Source organism: Onychomys torridus, chromosome 9, assembly GCF_903995425.1.
Source record: "Onychomys torridus chromosome 9, mOncTor1.1, whole genome shotgun sequence".
NCBI classification, from domain to species: Eukaryota; Metazoa; Chordata; class Mammalia; order Rodentia; family Cricetidae; genus Onychomys; species Onychomys torridus.
The window spans coordinates 58,800,569-58,817,351 of record NC_050451.1 but is presented as its reverse complement, the minus strand read 5'-3'; the positions used below and the strand labels follow the sequence as shown (position 1 = coordinate 58,817,351).

The following is a 16,783-nucleotide window of genomic DNA, read 5'->3' as shown; positions in this document are numbered from 1 at the left end:
AACAAAGCGTGGCCTTAACCCTGGACTGGTCCCCATTGCCAGTTTACAAGATACCTCCTTAACCAGGGCATGATGTGAGATCCTCCTCCAGGACTGGGGGACGTGCCCCCACTCCTCACACCCCTCCCTGGTCTACCCTTCCTGCATCCCTGTCCCTCTCTAAGTGGTGGCCCTTCCCCCTTCTCTAAGCTCCTCTAGACCCATTCTTCCTGCTCTGGACCTGGGACTAGAGACCAGGGAAGAGAGTGAACTCATTCAGTCCTCCACCCCCACAGACCCTCCTTCTGTTTCCCATCATACCCACACCCCTGTACTGGGCCCTGCCCAGCTGGAGGTGAGTCAGGGACCCTGGGGATGGGGAGAATCATTGTCTCCTCTTTGTTCCTCCTCTATGGAAATGCCGAGAATAGCAGGAAGGAATTGGGAAATAGGGACACTGTGCCCTGGGAGCTGGCTGGCCACGGTGGAAGCTGCTGTCGGTCGGTCTTGCTCCAATCCTAGCCATGTTAGAGGGTAACCAGTTGACCCTGAGAAGTCAAGAGAGACAGTGATTGAGACTGAATCATCATTTGAGGTCTGGAGGTGGGAGCTGAGAGGCATTGAGAGATGACAGCTTAGGGCCCAAAGCTCTCCCAGGGCTGGGAGTCAAAACCAGTCTCAACATCAAGGGCCCAGGTCCCTGCTCCTCAAAGCACTTCTGGGCTCCCCCCAGCTCCTGTGGTATTGCTGCCATGGCAGAGGGTGGCTGCTGGTCAGTGGGCAGCTTTAATGACAGGGTGAAACATCTCCACCCTTCCCTGACCCTGCTGAGGAATGTCTGGGCCCTGGCAATGTCATGCCCTGTGGGTGTAGATGAGCATGCTACCCTTCTTCTGTATCCACCTTCCAGAAGACTAATGCCCTCAAGTCTCCTCATGTCCTTCTCAGGGGCATCTTCCTGGACACCATTGTTCCCAAGTATGAGGTGAATGGGGTGAAGCCTTCCATCGGCCAAAGGACCAGACTCAGCAAAGGGGACATCGCTCAGGCCCGGAAGCTCTACAAATGCCCAGGTTAGAGCAGGGAAGGGGCAGACCAGGAGGGCTGGAGGGTAGAGTCCAAGGAAGGCAGAGGCCAGGGCTCAGGACCACCTAGAAAGTCACAGCTGTGAGTCTCAGAGAAGGATGTTGGGAAGGAAGGGCAGTGTTCCAGTTAAGGACCAAACGGGCTGATGGGTGGGAGGGAGGGTATTTGTGAAAGTAAGGCCACTCCACACAGTTAAAAAGGTTTATTCTGTGGGGGTAACTTACAAGTGAAGGGAGAGCTAGCAGGGTCTGGGAAAGGTATGGCGCAGTCCAGGGTGTTCTCTGGAGAACTCTGTTTGGTCTACCTCCAGCGTCCAGCGTCCAGGGTCCAGGAACCAAGAGAGCCGGCGCATCCGGATCTCGGGTCTTCAGGGTCCTCTCTCGGCCCCGCCTTGTGGGCGTGACCGTTACCGAAGCCTCCATGGGGGTTGGAACTTCCAGATCAAAGCTGGAATGGCTGCCCACTACAGAAGGGCCCAGAAGAGTGAGGATGAGTAGGGACAGAAAGGGACAACCACTAGCCTCTCTCCTGGACAGTGAGGAGGAGGCGAGACCCACTCAAAGAGCTTGACCTGAACTCTGGAATCCCTGTTGCCTTGACAACAGGGCATCTGGTTACCCTGACAGCACTAGACCAGGGAAGTAGGATGGTTTAAGCTTGTGTGTAAGGAGGAGGGGTACATCTTAAAGGGACAGAACCCCTCTCGTAAGCCACTCTTGTCTCCCTTATGGGTTCCAGAGCTCAGGGGTGAGCCAGAGACGGGGGGTCTGACACCTACAGTCAGCAGCCTAGTTCCTTTTTTGCCTTGACAGCCTGTGGCGAGACCCTCCAAGACAGCACCGGCAACTTCTCCTCCCCTGAGTACCCCAACGGCTACTCTGCCCACATGCACTGTGTATGGCGCATCTCAGTCACGCCCGGGGAGAAGGTAACTGTGATTGACTACCTGTCTGAATCTTCCTCTGTTGGGACCCCAGAAGTGGGAGATCATCTCCCTCCAGGAGCCTCAGCCCAAGGGTTTCTGACACAAGGGTGACCTACCCAGTCATTGGCGTAAATGCATTAAGTGTGCAGTGAGGAGGGCTCCCCCCCCCCTCCAATTCTAACCTTGCTCTCTCCCCCTCCTCCCCGACGAGCTGTACATCAGGGCTAATCTGAAGATAGTGTTGCTATGTGCAGTTGCCATGTAGTTCCGTTGTGACTGTCTAGCTCTTCTTGGGTGCTTTTTAAAGTGCTTGTTACATGGCTCCTCTTCTTTTCGTCCGCCCACCCTGAGTCTTCATCTTGCAGAGGAGGAAACTGAGTCATAGGAAGATCCATTAGGTAACTTGCCCAGGTCATACAGTTAACAAGGACAGGATAAGATGTGAACCCTTCCTAGGGCTGGGTTCAATCTCAGCCTTTTCTGGGATGCCCTGGGTGGCCTCGGGTGAACCATTCAGCCCCAGCCCTTGGCTCTCTCCTCTGTATCATCAGAGCTTGCGTCAGGGATTCCCAAAGGGCCCAATTCTCACAAGCTGTGGTCCTGAGAACAGTTAAGAGCAAGACAGATGCCTCCAGTCACGCTTCTGGTCATGGCTATCTCCCTCCCCCGCCCCCCCACTGCTGTCCGGGACCCTCAGGTCCTGCTCCGCCTGCTGCTCATGCATGTGAGCTGAATAGGCACCAACTGCATGAGTGGCAGAGAGCTTGTCTATGTATTCTCTCCCACTGCATGATTGATTAGCCTTGTTTGAATCCTGAGGGACGAGGGCCTGGGACTTCCCTTTCTGTTCTCTTGCCAACCCTTTTTTTGTTCTTGTTTTTGTTTTTCAAGACAGGATTTCTTCATGTAGTTTTGGTACCTGTCCTGGATCTTGCTCTATAGACCAGGCTGGCCTTGGACTCACAGAGATCCACCTGGCTGTGCTGGGATTAAAGTTGTGCGCCGTGGCCGCCCAGCCTCTTGCCAACTCTTAATGCTACAGAGTCTCTTGGAGAAACCCTGAGGGTTTCTCAAGAGTGTAACTCACCTCCTGTTGTCCAGACAGCCCTCCCAACCCAGGAAGGCCACTCTCCTCCCTTGTTTTTAAATTATATTTTGTGTATGGTGTGTGTGTGTGTGTGTGTGTGTGTGTGTGTGTGTGCGCGCGCGTGCAGGTGCCCAAAGGGGCCAAAGGTATCAGATCCTCCTGGAGCTGAAATTACAAGCAGTTGTGAGCCGTCTGATAAGGATGCTGGGAACCAAACTTGGGTCCCCTTCAAGAGCTGAGACACATCTCCAGCCCTTCCTCTGACTTCTTAGACTCACACGTGGGCTTGTCACATGGAGTCTTGATTTCTTAGCCCACCCCGGACCTTCTGTGTCCTTCATATTCTTATTGTTCCCAAGAGTGAGCTGCTACATTCTTTTCCATAATTGGAACAAGGTGTTTACTTTGGTGTTACTGTTATTTTCATGGAGACTGCCAGCACCTTGTGCAAGAGGGTTTCGAATCAAGAGTTCCACGGTCCACCAGGACACTAGCAGCCTCTCACGTCTGCCATTGCCCATTAGATAGGTATGGCATCTGCGACTCTGTCCTGAGCTTTAATCAGAATACTGAGCAGGAAACAGGCCAAAGTGCGTCTAAGATCTCCCTTCAAACTGCCATCGACCTAATAAGTTGCAGGTTTTCAAAACCAGATTTGACTACATTATCCTCCAGCCACAGGCCACCACCTGTTGGTGGGGATGTGCACCCCTCAGAAACCTCTGTCATCTTCCCCTAGCATAGGAACCTGTCCGGCAGTGATGAATACAGAACTGGAATGCCTTTCCACATCACACCCGCCATCCTGACAGCTGAGAAAAGTCCCTTTGGAAAGGAAGAGAGAAATGTACTCAGCAATGGGCCTTATTTCAGTGCACCATACCCTGCCCCCCCCCCCCCCCCCCCCCATACATCCCTAAGCTCTTTCCTAAGTAGCCACAGACTGTCCTTTTAATTACCGATTGACGTTCAGCTCCACAGTTTGCAATTCCCAGAATCTGCTCCTACCCCCTTTCAACATGCATGCGGACACACACACACGCACCCTTGAAACTTGAGAAAGCTTTTGCTGTGGAGCTGCTGAGAGTATACTCACTGACACATCTGCAAGTTATTTGACTGTCCTCTGATGTCATCTGTGAAGCTTAGAGACAAGCGTCAACTTAGGAGCTCCTTACTCTCCCTTCTGTGTGATTGGGCAGCGGCTTTCCAGACGATGTGTGATTTTGTTTTTGCAGCTTGAAGGTCATGCTTTCGTGGGGCAGACTCTCATTGAGAATTGGGTAATTCTGTTCTCTCTCCCTTCGCTGGCAGTCCGCCATCTTCCCTCAAAAGCGATCTCGTCCCTTGTTCTTCTCATTCCAAATCTCAAAATTGCAAACCTTTCTGCTGTTTTGAACAGGCTGAGCCCTGGCTGCCTTCCCAAGGGTCTCTACTCCTCCAGTCCTTGGAAATCTCATCCACGAGTATGAATAATAGTAGTAGTAGTAGTAATAATAATAATAATAATAACTAACAGTTATCAAGCATGTGATTAGTTGAGCATGTGTTCAGTGATTTCTGTGTGTCATGATTTTTTGTGGTGGGAATCAAACCCAGGGTTAGCTAGGCAAAGGTTTTACTAAGCTGTGATCCTCAACCTGGATTGTGCTTTTCAATTAGCGTGAGAGCATTATAGTCTTGGTCCCTGTTTTGCTTACGTGGACGTGAACTTGAACATAGGAAAGTTAGTACCTGGTCCCAGGTCACATAGAAGCTGGATTTGGATACACTAGTCTGTGATTACACTGCTGTTCTGTTCTGAGGCCCTGTTGCAGCATTTCAACAATTATTCTGGCATTCTTCAGCAAATCTGTAAGCCTACTAAGTGCAGGGATGTGTAGATGTACAAGAGAGCCTGATTCTTGAGGAGCAGTCGGGGTAGATCATGGCTTTTTTTTCCTGGTCATGTGACCCAGTCATCAGGAGTAAGGCCAGGTGGGCTGGATCAGCTTTCTCCCCAGTATTTTCTGACTGCATGGACCCGACTCTTCTCTCAAGTGGTCACAGGGCCCTAGTTCAGTAGCCTACCTGATAAGCCCTCCATAATTTCCAAAAGACCTTCATCCCCTTTCAGAACCCTGCTCAGAGCTCCAGGGCAAGAAGGGGATTCAAGATAAAGATTATAAATGTGCCAATGCATGGTTGTAGAAGTGTATCAATTAAAAAATAGTGACGTTCAATCCTCAGCTCAAAAAAGTGTCTCCAGCCTAGCTCCATGGCACTCGCCTTTAATCTCAGTGCTGGGAGGCAGAGGCAGGCTGATCTCTACACAGTAAGTTTCAGGACAGCCAGGACTACACCTTAAAATCTTGTCTGAAAAACAAAAAACAGAAAAACCAAGATGGCAACCTGGGGACGTGAACCTTGCAGTGACCTCTGGAGGCTGGTACTTTCATAAAAATGGCCATTTTCTCTTATCCTTTTCTGTGTCTCACTCTACAGTTGAAACCTTGGGCCCTGGATTTGTTGTTAGAACAGTTTTATGCCATGCAATGAATCGGGCACATGGCACACACTGTCTCTTGATGTCCTCAGCCACCTTCAAGCTTGCCACTGTCACCTCCACTGTGTAGGAGAGGGAATAATTCAGGCTCATGGCGCTTGCGTGTAAATGTGACCAGGGAGTTCTAAACCGAAGGACTTCAAAGTCTGCTCTCAACAGTAACCCTTAGACAAGGCCACCTGCCTGACTGGATGGACTTTGTCATCATATCTGGCTGCTGGGAGATTGTTTTTCATTCACTCTCTACTCTAGCGCTTAGCTCGTGGCCAGAAGTGTGGATGGTAGCCCCATCCTGGTATGTCATGGGTTGTCACATTTGAGCAAGGGTTCCTTAAAGAGCTGGGAGGTGATGGTGCACGTCTTTAATCCCAGCACTAGAGAGGCAGAAGCAGGTGGAGCTCTGTGAGTTTGAGGCCAGCCTGGTCTACAGAGTGAGACCCAAGACAGCTAGAGCTGTTATACAGACAAAACAAAACAAAAACACAAAAAGCCTTATGGTGGCCCAAGTGCCTGTCAACACTCATGAACTTAGCAGCTGGCCTTGGGACTTGGCAGTGTTTCCCAAGTAATGAAGCAGTTTGTGTCTTTGTTTTCCTACCTGCAAAATGGGCTCAGTGATTTGTGGGTTTTTGTGAGGATTGAAGGAACTCAAATTCAGAAAGAGCTTGAGCGGTACATAGCACATAGAGACATCTCAACAAAGGTTGGCTACAGTTGTCGTCTCTATATTTCCAGTGGTTTGATGGGTAAGTTCTAGTCAGTTTCTCAGATGCCCTACTTGTCTCTCTCTACTTACAGGATTCTGATCTGAACCACTACATATTTCAAAATGTTTTAAACAGCTCAGAGTAGTGTGGCACAGAACTAGAATGCCACCTACTTGGAAGTCAGAGGCATGAAGCTTGTAAGTTCAAGGCATGCCTGGGTAACTTGATGAGACCTAGTCTCAAGACTTTAAAAAAAAAAAACAAAACAAACAAACAAAAAAAAAACCTAAGAAGAGCTATCAATGTGCAGCTCAGTGATAGGGCATTTGCCCAGCATGTACAAGGCACAGGATTCAATCAGTCCCCGGTATTGCAAAGACTTCAGTAAACTGAATTCTAAAAGTGAAGTCCAGGCTTACTGTCGGCCTACCTTGCACCAGATGGTGATGTAAGCTTTACTCATCTCATTTCCCCTAATCCCTGTAGGCAGGTCCTCTTACCCACTCATAGATAAGGAAAATAGTACCAAGGAATTCAGTGACGAGTCTAAGATTGTGGGGTGAGGCAACCTTGAAGCCAGTGAGTGGTCTAAGCAGTGATGTAGTTAATGGCCTCTTGCAACTCCTTTCCAAAATGGTTCTTCCCTGAGAGGGCCACCATGTGTGAGAGGACCTCTTCACAGATGGCTATACTGTACCTCGCTTAGCCCGCCATGTCTCCACTGCAGCCATTGAGACTCCATCCAGTCTGTAGACAACTATCCAGAGACTTAAGGAAGCCTAGCTAAAAGCCCAGGGTCCTCAGCCAGGAAACAGTAGAGCTGGCCAGATTTTCTTTGGCAAAGGGCAATGCCCCTGCCACCGGGGCACAGCTGTGTCCACATGACAGAAGTTAGTACGACTCTTAATTAGACACCTCTGGTCTCAATATAGCCATTGCTTGCCTCCCTTGAGGGTGCTACTGACCACCAACACAGGTCTCTCCTCCCAGGTCAGGTGACCTCTGTCTGTCTAGCCCCTTGGGAGGTCTTGGGTGGGCCTTCTGGGGTTCTGCCCTCTGGGCGTGGTGACTTTGGAGTGTGGGGGAAAGTAGACGTTTGTTCTTATTCCAGCTGCTGAGCAGAAAGACAGACTGGCAGCCCAGGGGGCTGCCTGCATGAGGGGCAGAGGGTGTGTGTGAGTGTGGGAGACAGGGCGCTGCGCCTCAGCTTTCCTCATCCCTTCCTCCATCTGGCATTCCGTGAAGGATATTTTTGTCATTTGTTAGATATATAAAAATAACATGTGCATGATATAAAATGCCTGAACAGTCCATAAACACAATGTAAAAATGAATATTCTTCTCCTTAATCTTTTATAGCCCCCTTCTCGACAGGGACTAAGCAGGAGGAACGCTTTGATGTGTTTGTGTGACACACATAAAAGCCAAAGGGCTCGCACTCACATCAGGGCTGTCTGCAGCTTGCCTTGCACTTGACCGTACATCCTGTCTTTGCTTTGGGTCGGCTTGTATGGATTCACCCATCTATTTTTAAGGCTGCATACCCTTCAGTCCTCTTCATTCTCTCTCTGTCTCTTTCTGTCTCTCTCTCTCTGTTCCCCCCACCCTCTCATTCTTTGAGATAAGGTTTCTCTGTGTAGCCCTGGCTGTCCTGGAACTCACTCTGTAGACCAGGCTGGCCTTGAACTCACAGAGATCCGCCGGCCTCTGCCTCCCACCACCGCCTGACTGTCTTCATTTCTCTTCATGTAATTTTTCGACCACCCCCTTGCAGGGCTCTAGTGAAGGACAGCTGATCCCCCCCCCCCCCCCCCCCCGGAGCTGGGAACCAAACCCAGGGCCTTGCGCTTGCTAGGCAAGTGCTCTACCACTGAGCTGCATCCCCAACTCAGGACAGCTGAGTTTAAGTTTTCATTATTACCCAAAATGCTTCAGTAGACACCTTTATACTTGCATCTTTATACATTTAGACAGTTACGCCTGAAGATTCCTAAGAGCAAAACTGTATTTGAGCGATGATTTTTAAGTACCTACTAAGTGCCACATGTGGAGATCTTGTGCCACAAAGGAGATTTCTGCCTGTCTGGGTTTGCGTTTCCACGTCAGAGGAGAAAGACAATGTATCAGAAAGTCCCTGGGAGCAGGAGATGGTGACCCACATTGGGGAGGGAAGTGACTCGTGGGATTTTCAGAGAAGTCCTCGCCTGTTTGGGGACAGAAACTAGCAGGAAGTGAGGGAACACCTGCAGGCCGCTGGGGAGAGCTTCCAGCTGTAAGGACAAAGGTCCTGAGGTAGGTGAGGTGTGTTTGCGGATGAGCATGGACCGGGTGGGAGACAGGGTCAGAGGTAAAGAGATGAGATGGAGAAAGGTCCTTCAAAGTGAGGACGTTGGCGTTTGCTCTGAGTTATGCATATGTTACTCGTATTAAAGGATTTTGAGCAGAGGGTGGCTATGATCAGGTTTACATAATAAAAACTACTCTGATTGCTGAGCCAAGCCAAGAGCAAGGACTTTTGAACTTACCCCAGACAAAAAGCTGATGGTGGGACCAGGGTGGATGAATGGGCAGAAAAAGTGGCTGAAAGAGAGAGGAGAGAGGAGAGCTGGGGAAGGTAGACTTAGCCTAGCAGTGCCAAGGACCCAGTGGGCAGGTAGCATGGCGTCCCAAGTGACGTAGTCAGGTGTGGCTGTCCACGTAGACAGAAGACAACCATCTGGATGTGCCCAGCTTGTAGTTTTTAGCTGAGAACAGGGAGTTGGAAGAGAAGTGTGAGTGTGGAGTGCACACCATGGAGGCTGAGTATGAGGCGGTGCCAGCGCAGGCTGGCCATGAACTCCCTTTGAAGGCTGCCATGCTGGCCCTTAGCTGCTTCCTCTGTGGGAGCATTTGGTCCTTTTTTCTAAAAGGGACAACTTGGGTGGAGGGGCTTATGCTTTCGAAACAGAGCCAGATGAATGGATCTCTGTAAGCCTTGTCTACACAGAGAGTTCCAGATCTACCCCGGTGGGAGCATGCGGCACTGTGGCTCCATGGACGGAGTTAGAATGGATTTGCAGCCTCATTCTTTGGAAATGCTGATGTTAGTAAATCATAGCAACAACTTCCCACAATAACGACTAGGAAATGAGCGCAAGATAGAATTCACTTTTCAAAAATACAGTTCCATTCAGATACATCTCAGGTCACTACAATTGAGAAAACATGCACGAATAAAGGGAAGTAGGGACTGTGGACTAAGGAGTGGTCAGGGAGGGATGGTAGAAATCCCTGTAGTCTCAAGACCTTGAAGGTCACAGTGAGAACTGCTGGCAGTGGGAGCTTGGGAAGATGGAGTGTGGAGATGGGAGCAGGGTCGTAGGAGTAGACATCATGGAAGGAGTGTGTGCTTATTAATGAGCCTAGGGCATGGTGTACTGGGGTGTGGTCCGGAGGGATATAGAGAATGGGATAGAAGGTGTCATGGAGCTGAGAGGCCAGGAAAAAGGACTAAGTGATGGTTAAAAAATCCCTCAGAAAGCCAGGCGGCGGTGACGCACGCCTTTAATCCCAGCATTTGAGAGGCAGAGCCAGGAAGATCTCTGTGAGTTCAAGGCCAGCCTGGTCTACAGGGCGAGATACAGGACAGGCGCCAAAACTACACAGACAAACCCTGTCTCAAAAAACAAAACAAACCAAAAATCCCTCAGAAGGGCTGGCAAGATGACTTGCCCACCAAGCCTGTCAACTTGAGTTTGATACTTGGAACCCACATGATGGAATGAAAGAACTGATTCCTGAAAATTCTCCTCTGACCTCTGTGTGCCTGTGTGTACACACACTAGATAAATAAATAAACAAAGAATGTCCCCACCCAGCACTGACAAATCTGGCTTGGGAGAGTGTCCAGGAACCAGCTCTTTGACCAGGCACCTGTTGACGGGGACATAGATATCGGGTGCTGGTGCCTACTTTGGAGCCTGGGCAAATCGAGATCTCCACCAGCAGAGGGGAGGTGAGGCCCGTGTCCATACACATCACACAGGTCACATCAAACCTGACCCTGGAACCTTGTGGGTCTGTGTCAGCACAGTAGACTTGGGGGTCCCTCTGGATATTTCCAAGCAAGTGGATTCCCTGAAGCCTCTGCCTTTGAAAAACCAATTGGTCTGGAGGGCGGTGGGGCACTGAAGAGCTAGCTTAGTGGTGAAGAGCATATACTGCTTTTGCAGAGGATCCAACTTTGGTTCCCAGCACCTACATGGGGTGGCTCACAACCACCTGTAACTCTAGTTCCAGAGCCTCCTGCTTTCTTCTGGCCTCTGGAACACATACATATATCCAGTCACACACAGATACACATATACTAAACTAAATGAAAAAAAAAAACAAAAACGTTTTTTAGACAGTGTCTTGCTGGGCAGTGGTGGTGCACACCTTTAATCCCAGCACTTAGAAGACATAGGCAGGTGGATATCTGTGAGTTGAAGGCCAGCCTGGTCTACAGTGTCAGTTCCAGGACAGCCAGACCTGTTACACAGATAAACCTAGTCTTGGAAAATAAAATTAATAAATAATAATAATAACAATAACAATAATAAAGGACAGTGTCTCTCTATGTAGTTAGCCTTGGTTGTTCTAGAACTTGCTCTGTAGACCAGGCTGGCCTCAAATTCACAGAGATCCTCCTGCCTCTGCCTCCCCAGTTCTGGGACTAAAGGCATGTACTACCACACTGTCTCTAAAGTAAAATCTTTTTTTTTTTTTTTTAAAGTTCTTGGCCATGGTTATGGAGCATTGAGACTTACCAAGGGGCTGTGGCAGCTGTCAAGTCAGTAAGACAGTGTGATCCTTTCTGCCTCCAGGGAATACTGTGGTGTTGGAGGCTGTCACATGAGCTGGGGACGCTGAATCAGGGAAGTTGTATGGTTCACCCCAGGACTTAGCAGGAAATATAGGCTGATTCAAACCCAGGTCCTGGGGCTGCAGTTTACATTTTTTCTGCACAATCTTTCATATAGATGTCATCCTCTGCGAGGACAGAGACATGCATTAAACCATTCAAGAGAGGAACAATGACCTGATAATCACTCCCTGCAGATACCATGCCCCTTCCCAGAATCAGGCCCTAGGGAGTTTGTATGACTGGTGTCTCAACCTCCTTCCTGGTTCCTTCTTTCCCATTTCAGAACCCCCCTCCCCATCAGTACCGCTCACACTATCCTGGGCCTTCCCTGGTCCTACCCTCTTCCATTGTAAGGACGATTTATATTGACTGTCAGGGAACCTGATTTTTTTTTTTCCCCCGAGACAGGGTTTCTCTGTAGTTTTGGAGGCTGTCCTGGAACTCGCTTTGTAGTCCAGGCTGGCCTCGAACTCACAGAGATCCACCTGGCTCTGCCTCCCAAGTGCTGGGATTAAAGACATGCGCCACCACCGCCCGGCCTGACTGATTATTGAACCTAAGACAATAACCCTATACTGGGATGATTGAACCCAAGACAATAACCCTGTACTGGGATGATTGAACCCAAGACAATAACCCTGTACTGGGATGATTGAACCCAAGACAATAACCCTGTACTGGGATGATTGAACCCAAGACAATAACCCTGTACTGGGATGATTGAACCCAAGACCATAACCCTGTACTGGGATGATTGAACCCAAGACCATAACCCTGTACTGGGATGATTGAACCCAAGACAATAACCCTGTACTGGGATGATTGAACCCAAGACCATAACCCTGTACTGGGATGGGGATTGCAAGGCAGTGAAAGCCATGATATCTCCTGGGTGTTTGTGATGGGAACAATAGATGGGTTTTCAGTTGGACTGACAGGGTTTGTGTGGGAACAGTGCCGGCCATGGCTGGTAATGGTTAGCTCTCACTCCTGCCAGGAAGTGACACTTACCTGGCCCCAGGGGCAGGTCCAGAGTGGGAGCAATGTGACCTTCTCTCACCCCTTATTGTTTTTCCCCAGATCATCCTCAACTTCACGTCCATGGACCTGTACCGTAGCCGCCTGTGCTGGTATGACTACGTGGAGGTGCGGGACGGCTTCTGGAGGAAGGCGCCCCTCCGAGGTAAAGGGCACTGGGCACTCAGCCTCTTCAGCACCCTGGGTTCTTGTTGGAACACTCTGTGGCCCGATACCCTAAGGGGGTAACATCCTGATACGAGACCTACAGGCTCTGGTGTAATTTGTCCTGGCTAGTTCCATCACTAACTAGTGACAGTGGGCAACTCTTATCTGTGATTCAGACTTCCGGTTCTTACTGCAGACTTTTGAGGTACTCTCTAAAGATTCTCTTAAAGGCTGGGGAGTCACCAGAATATGGTAGTATGTCTGGGAGGAGTATGTCTGGTAGGCTGCTTTGCACATCCCATAGCTCTGGGCTCACACCCTCACTGGGATTTCCTTGATCTACAAGGCCCAACTTTTGGAAGCCCATGATATGGCCTGGCTTTAAACCTACTCACCTTGATAACTGTAGGCTTGGAACAGTCTCCTGGCTCTATTTGTACAAGATACGTTGTCACTAATTTTTTTTTTTTTTTTTTTTTTTTTTTTGTGTGTGTGTGTGTGTGTGTGTGTGTGTGTGTGTAGTGAGATAAAGGGGTCAAAGCCCCACAGGACAAAGCTGGGCATAGTAGTGCCATACTTCCAACTTTGGGGAGGCCAAGGCAGAAGGATCCCGAGTTTGAGGATAGCCTGGGCTACATAGCAAGACCCTAACAATGATAACCAAAGCACCATTGGACAAAGAGGCAGCTCAGTGGCCACAGAAATAGAGCACAGAGGACATCTGCATCAAGCCTGAGGTGTTGTGTGATGCTGTTCATTGTTCCATCTGTGTGCAGTCCGACGTGATTCAGGGCTACCTACTCCTCAGCCTCAGCATCGTTGTCCCCTAGTCTGTGGGGGAAGCAGCCAGACGCTTTCAGACAGTCATCTCCTCACTTCCATTTCTGATATTTCAGTAGACCTGTCAGTCACCCAAAGCAGCTGACATTACATTTCCTCTGCAGGGTGTTAGGTCTCCAAGTTTACACTTTCTTTCTTGGAACTGACATTCCTAGCACCAACCTTCAGAAACACTCAGTCTTATTAGGAACAAACAAATCATCCCCAATCAATCCTTGACTCTGAAAAATTCCACAAATGGCCAGCCTCACCTCTCGTGCTGATTCTTATTGAGTTTTATTTGAACAGGATTGCTTTCTCCAGATTCTGGAGTTTGGGGTTCCATAAGCATCCCCTGAATTTGACCCAGTGGCGGAAGCCTGGGAGAGCATGCTGTAACAGTGTATGCAGAGAAAGCTGTGCCTGTTCCCCTCTCGTAGTATGTTTGCATGGAGATCTCATAAAGATCAGTCATGATGGTAACAGGCTTTTTAAAAGGTCAATTAAACTTTAATCCCCGGACTTTGGAGACTGAGACCAAAAGTTCAAAGCTTGGGCCTGCAGTTAGCACATCTGCTAGAGTGCTTGCCTAAAATGCACCAAGCCATGGGTTCAGTCTCTTGTGCTTAAAATCTCAGCATGGGGGGGGGGGACTGAGGTCTTGAACCAAAAGTTCAAGGCCAGCCTGGGCTATATTGTTTGTTTTTAGATAACAATAACAAAACCCTGAAAACACACCGCCCCCCACCCCAAAAATCATGTCATTCAACTCTGTCCTATCCCTTAAGGGGTTTCTGGCTCTTCTGGGGGTCTTAGGAATATGCACAGTAAAGTGGCTGCAGACTGGAACCCTGGGCCTCCAAATAAAGTTGGGGCTTATTTGGAGAGACCTGGGGCTCAAGAGTCCTCTATCTCTACTGTCTGCAGGCCGGTTCTGTGGGGGCAAACTCCCCGAGCCCATTGTGTCCACTGACAGCCGCCTCTGGGTGGAATTCCGAAGCAGCAGCAACTGGGTTGGAAAGGGCTTCTTTGCAGTCTATGAAGGTATTGAGGGAGGGGAAGGGGGCCTTGGGCTGTCCAGAGTGGCTCCCTCCTGTTGCCTCCAGGGTCCCTCCTGTGTGTCTTCTATCGGGGTCGGCAGGGTGGGTAATGGGGAACGGTGTGTTGGAAGAGCTGGCAGAGTTGGGGAGGGGCACTTTAGGCAGGGCAAAACATGCTGACCAACATTACCCCGCGTCCCCAAAGCCATCTGCGGTGGTGATGTGAAAAAGGACAATGGCCACATCCAGTCGCCTAATTACCCCGACGATTACCGGCCCAGCAAAGTCTGCATCTGGAGGATCCAGGTGTCTGAAGGTTTCCACGTGGGCCTCACGTTCCAGTCCTTTGAGGTAGCCACAGACCCTACAATGCCTGTGTCGGTCTCTAGGACAGTCTCTGGAGATGGGGATCCTGGAAACCAGAGCTCCTTTCCCTGATCGAGCCCCTGACTCCTAGATTGAGCGCCACGACAGTTGTGCCTATGACTACCTGGAAGTACGTGACGGGCACAGTGAGAGCAGCAACCTCATTGGGCGCTACTGTGGCTACGAGAAGCCTGACGACATCAAAAGCACATCTAGCCGGCTGTGGCTCAAGTTCGTCTCCGACGGGTCCATTAACAAAGCTGGCTTCGCTGTCAACTTTTTCAAAGGTACTTCCGCCCGCTGTCCCGCCTTCTCCTTCTGTGGATACCCAGCCCCTTAATTCTTTATTCTTCCTTCGTTTAATGTGAAGACGACTCCATGAGAGAGAGGCAAACGCATAGACACTGAGGTTGGCATATTAAAACATTGTGGGTATAGCTGGGCGGTGGTGGCGCACACATTTAATCCCAGCACTCAGGAGGTGGAGGCAGGCAGATCTCTGTGAGTTCGAGGCCAGCCTGGGCTACCAAGTGAGTTCCAGGAAAGGCGCAAAGCTACACAGGGAAACCCTGTCTCGAAAAACCAAAAAAAAAAAAAAGCATTGTGGGTAAACAGCAGCAAAGGTCAAGCCTATGAGGAGCAGAGCTGGGAGGGGTTTGGTTTTGTTCTAACCAGTGTGGTCTAGGGCACACTGTCACACTGTTGTCAAGCCTCAGTTCTTCGCCTATACAGTGGACACAGTAGCTGCCTCCGTACTAGGTGTCATGTAGTGAGTGAAAGAGGAAGGAGAGGACAGTCCTTTGTTGGGACTGGTACTGATGGGAACTGCCAGCTAGCCTCAGTGCTCAGAAGAAAGGTTCCATAGGTTATCCTCCTGGGTTCTCAGCTGCCCTGGGGATTTGGGGAATAGCTCAGGGCTGAACAGACAAGTGAGGCTTTCAGCTGACTTCCCCCTGCAATGGGGTTGGGTTCACAGGAACCCTGAGACTCTGGGCTTGAACCTCAAGCCCAGTGCAGGAAGAAGGAGCAGAGTCTCCGTCTTGTGACACCCTTTTCTTCCCTGTAGAGGTGGATGAGTGTTCCCGGCCCAACCGTGGGGGCTGTGAGCAGCGGTGCCTGAACACCCTGGGCAGCTACAAGTGCAGCTGTGACCCTGGGTATGAGCTGGCCCCAGACAAGCGTCGATGTGAGGGTGAGTGCCCCGCTTTGTCCCTGGGCCACTGATTTCTTTCCCATGCCTTGGGTCGATCTCATTCCAGGACAAGCTGGAGACGTTCCCTAGAACCACTCCCAGCCATGGATGAGAAAGCTGTTCTACATGTCAGCCCCCAGAACGCTGGCAGAGTGTGATACGCATTGGCATTAGGGGATCTTATTCTGACTCTTTTGTTAATACTGATCTTGACCTGGTAATGGCTGTCACCACCTTCCAGAGGGTCATGATCCACAGTTTGGAAGCCACTATTTTTCAGAGTCCAGGCCTGTAAGCTAGTGACAGCCCTTCAGGGCTACAGTTGCAGATCAGGCTGGTCTTGCCACCTTTGAACAGCCACTCTAGGTGCCTCCCAGGACTGCCCATTTATACACATTCCCGGTCCCTTCCGAAGCCCCTCCCAGCAGATTCCTTGCCCATTTTCCAGAAGAGGTGGTAGAAATGACCATATATGCAGCCCCGCCCCTCCGCTCTAAAACTTTGGACTCACCTCCAAAGACCTCCTCCATCTGTCCCACGCCCTGAGTTGTGGGAGCTACAGACCCCCATCTCACCCTGACTATTGCCCAGCCTAGGACACAGACCCCTCCCTAGAGTGGGGACTCCTGGTGGATGATGCCACCTCCCTTGTCCCTCCAGCTGCCTGTGGTGGATTCCTCACCAAGCTCAATGGCTCCATCACCAGCCCCGGCTGGCCCAAAGAATACCCTCCCAACAAAAACTGCATCTGGCAGTTGGTGGCTCCCACCCAGTACCGTATCTCCCTACAATTTGACTTCTTCGAGACTGAGGGCAATGACGTAAGTGCCTCTGGAGCCAAGGTGGGTCGGAAGGTTGGGGCTTAGGGCCTTAGGCTCTGAGACTGGGGAGGCAGAGGCAGGTGGATCTCTGTGAGTTCGAGGCCAGCCTGGTCTACAGAGTAAGTTCCAGGAAAAGGCACAAAGCT

At 50.2% G+C, this 16,783-nt stretch overlaps 1 protein-coding gene across 3 annotated transcripts in view; it reads left to right on the top strand.

Moving 5' to 3' along the window:
- Positions 1-16,783, top strand: part of Bmp1 (bone morphogenetic protein 1) — a 46,266-nt gene that overhangs the window by 14,973 nt on the left and 14,510 nt on the right. For all 3 annotated transcript variants that reach the window (XM_036199139.1, XM_036199140.1, XM_036199141.1), the window contains 8 exons: positions 928-1,052; positions 1,878-1,993; positions 12,295-12,397; positions 14,146-14,262; positions 14,464-14,609; positions 14,716-14,911; positions 15,691-15,816; positions 16,477-16,637. In XM_036199139.1, the coding sequence (XP_036055032.1) occupies positions 928-1,052; positions 1,878-1,993; positions 12,295-12,397; positions 14,146-14,262; positions 14,464-14,609; positions 14,716-14,911; positions 15,691-15,816; positions 16,477-16,637 (1,090 nt within the window). The remainder of the gene's footprint in view (positions 1-927; positions 1,053-1,877; positions 1,994-12,294; positions 12,398-14,145; positions 14,263-14,463; positions 14,610-14,715; positions 14,912-15,690; positions 15,817-16,476; positions 16,638-16,783) is intronic.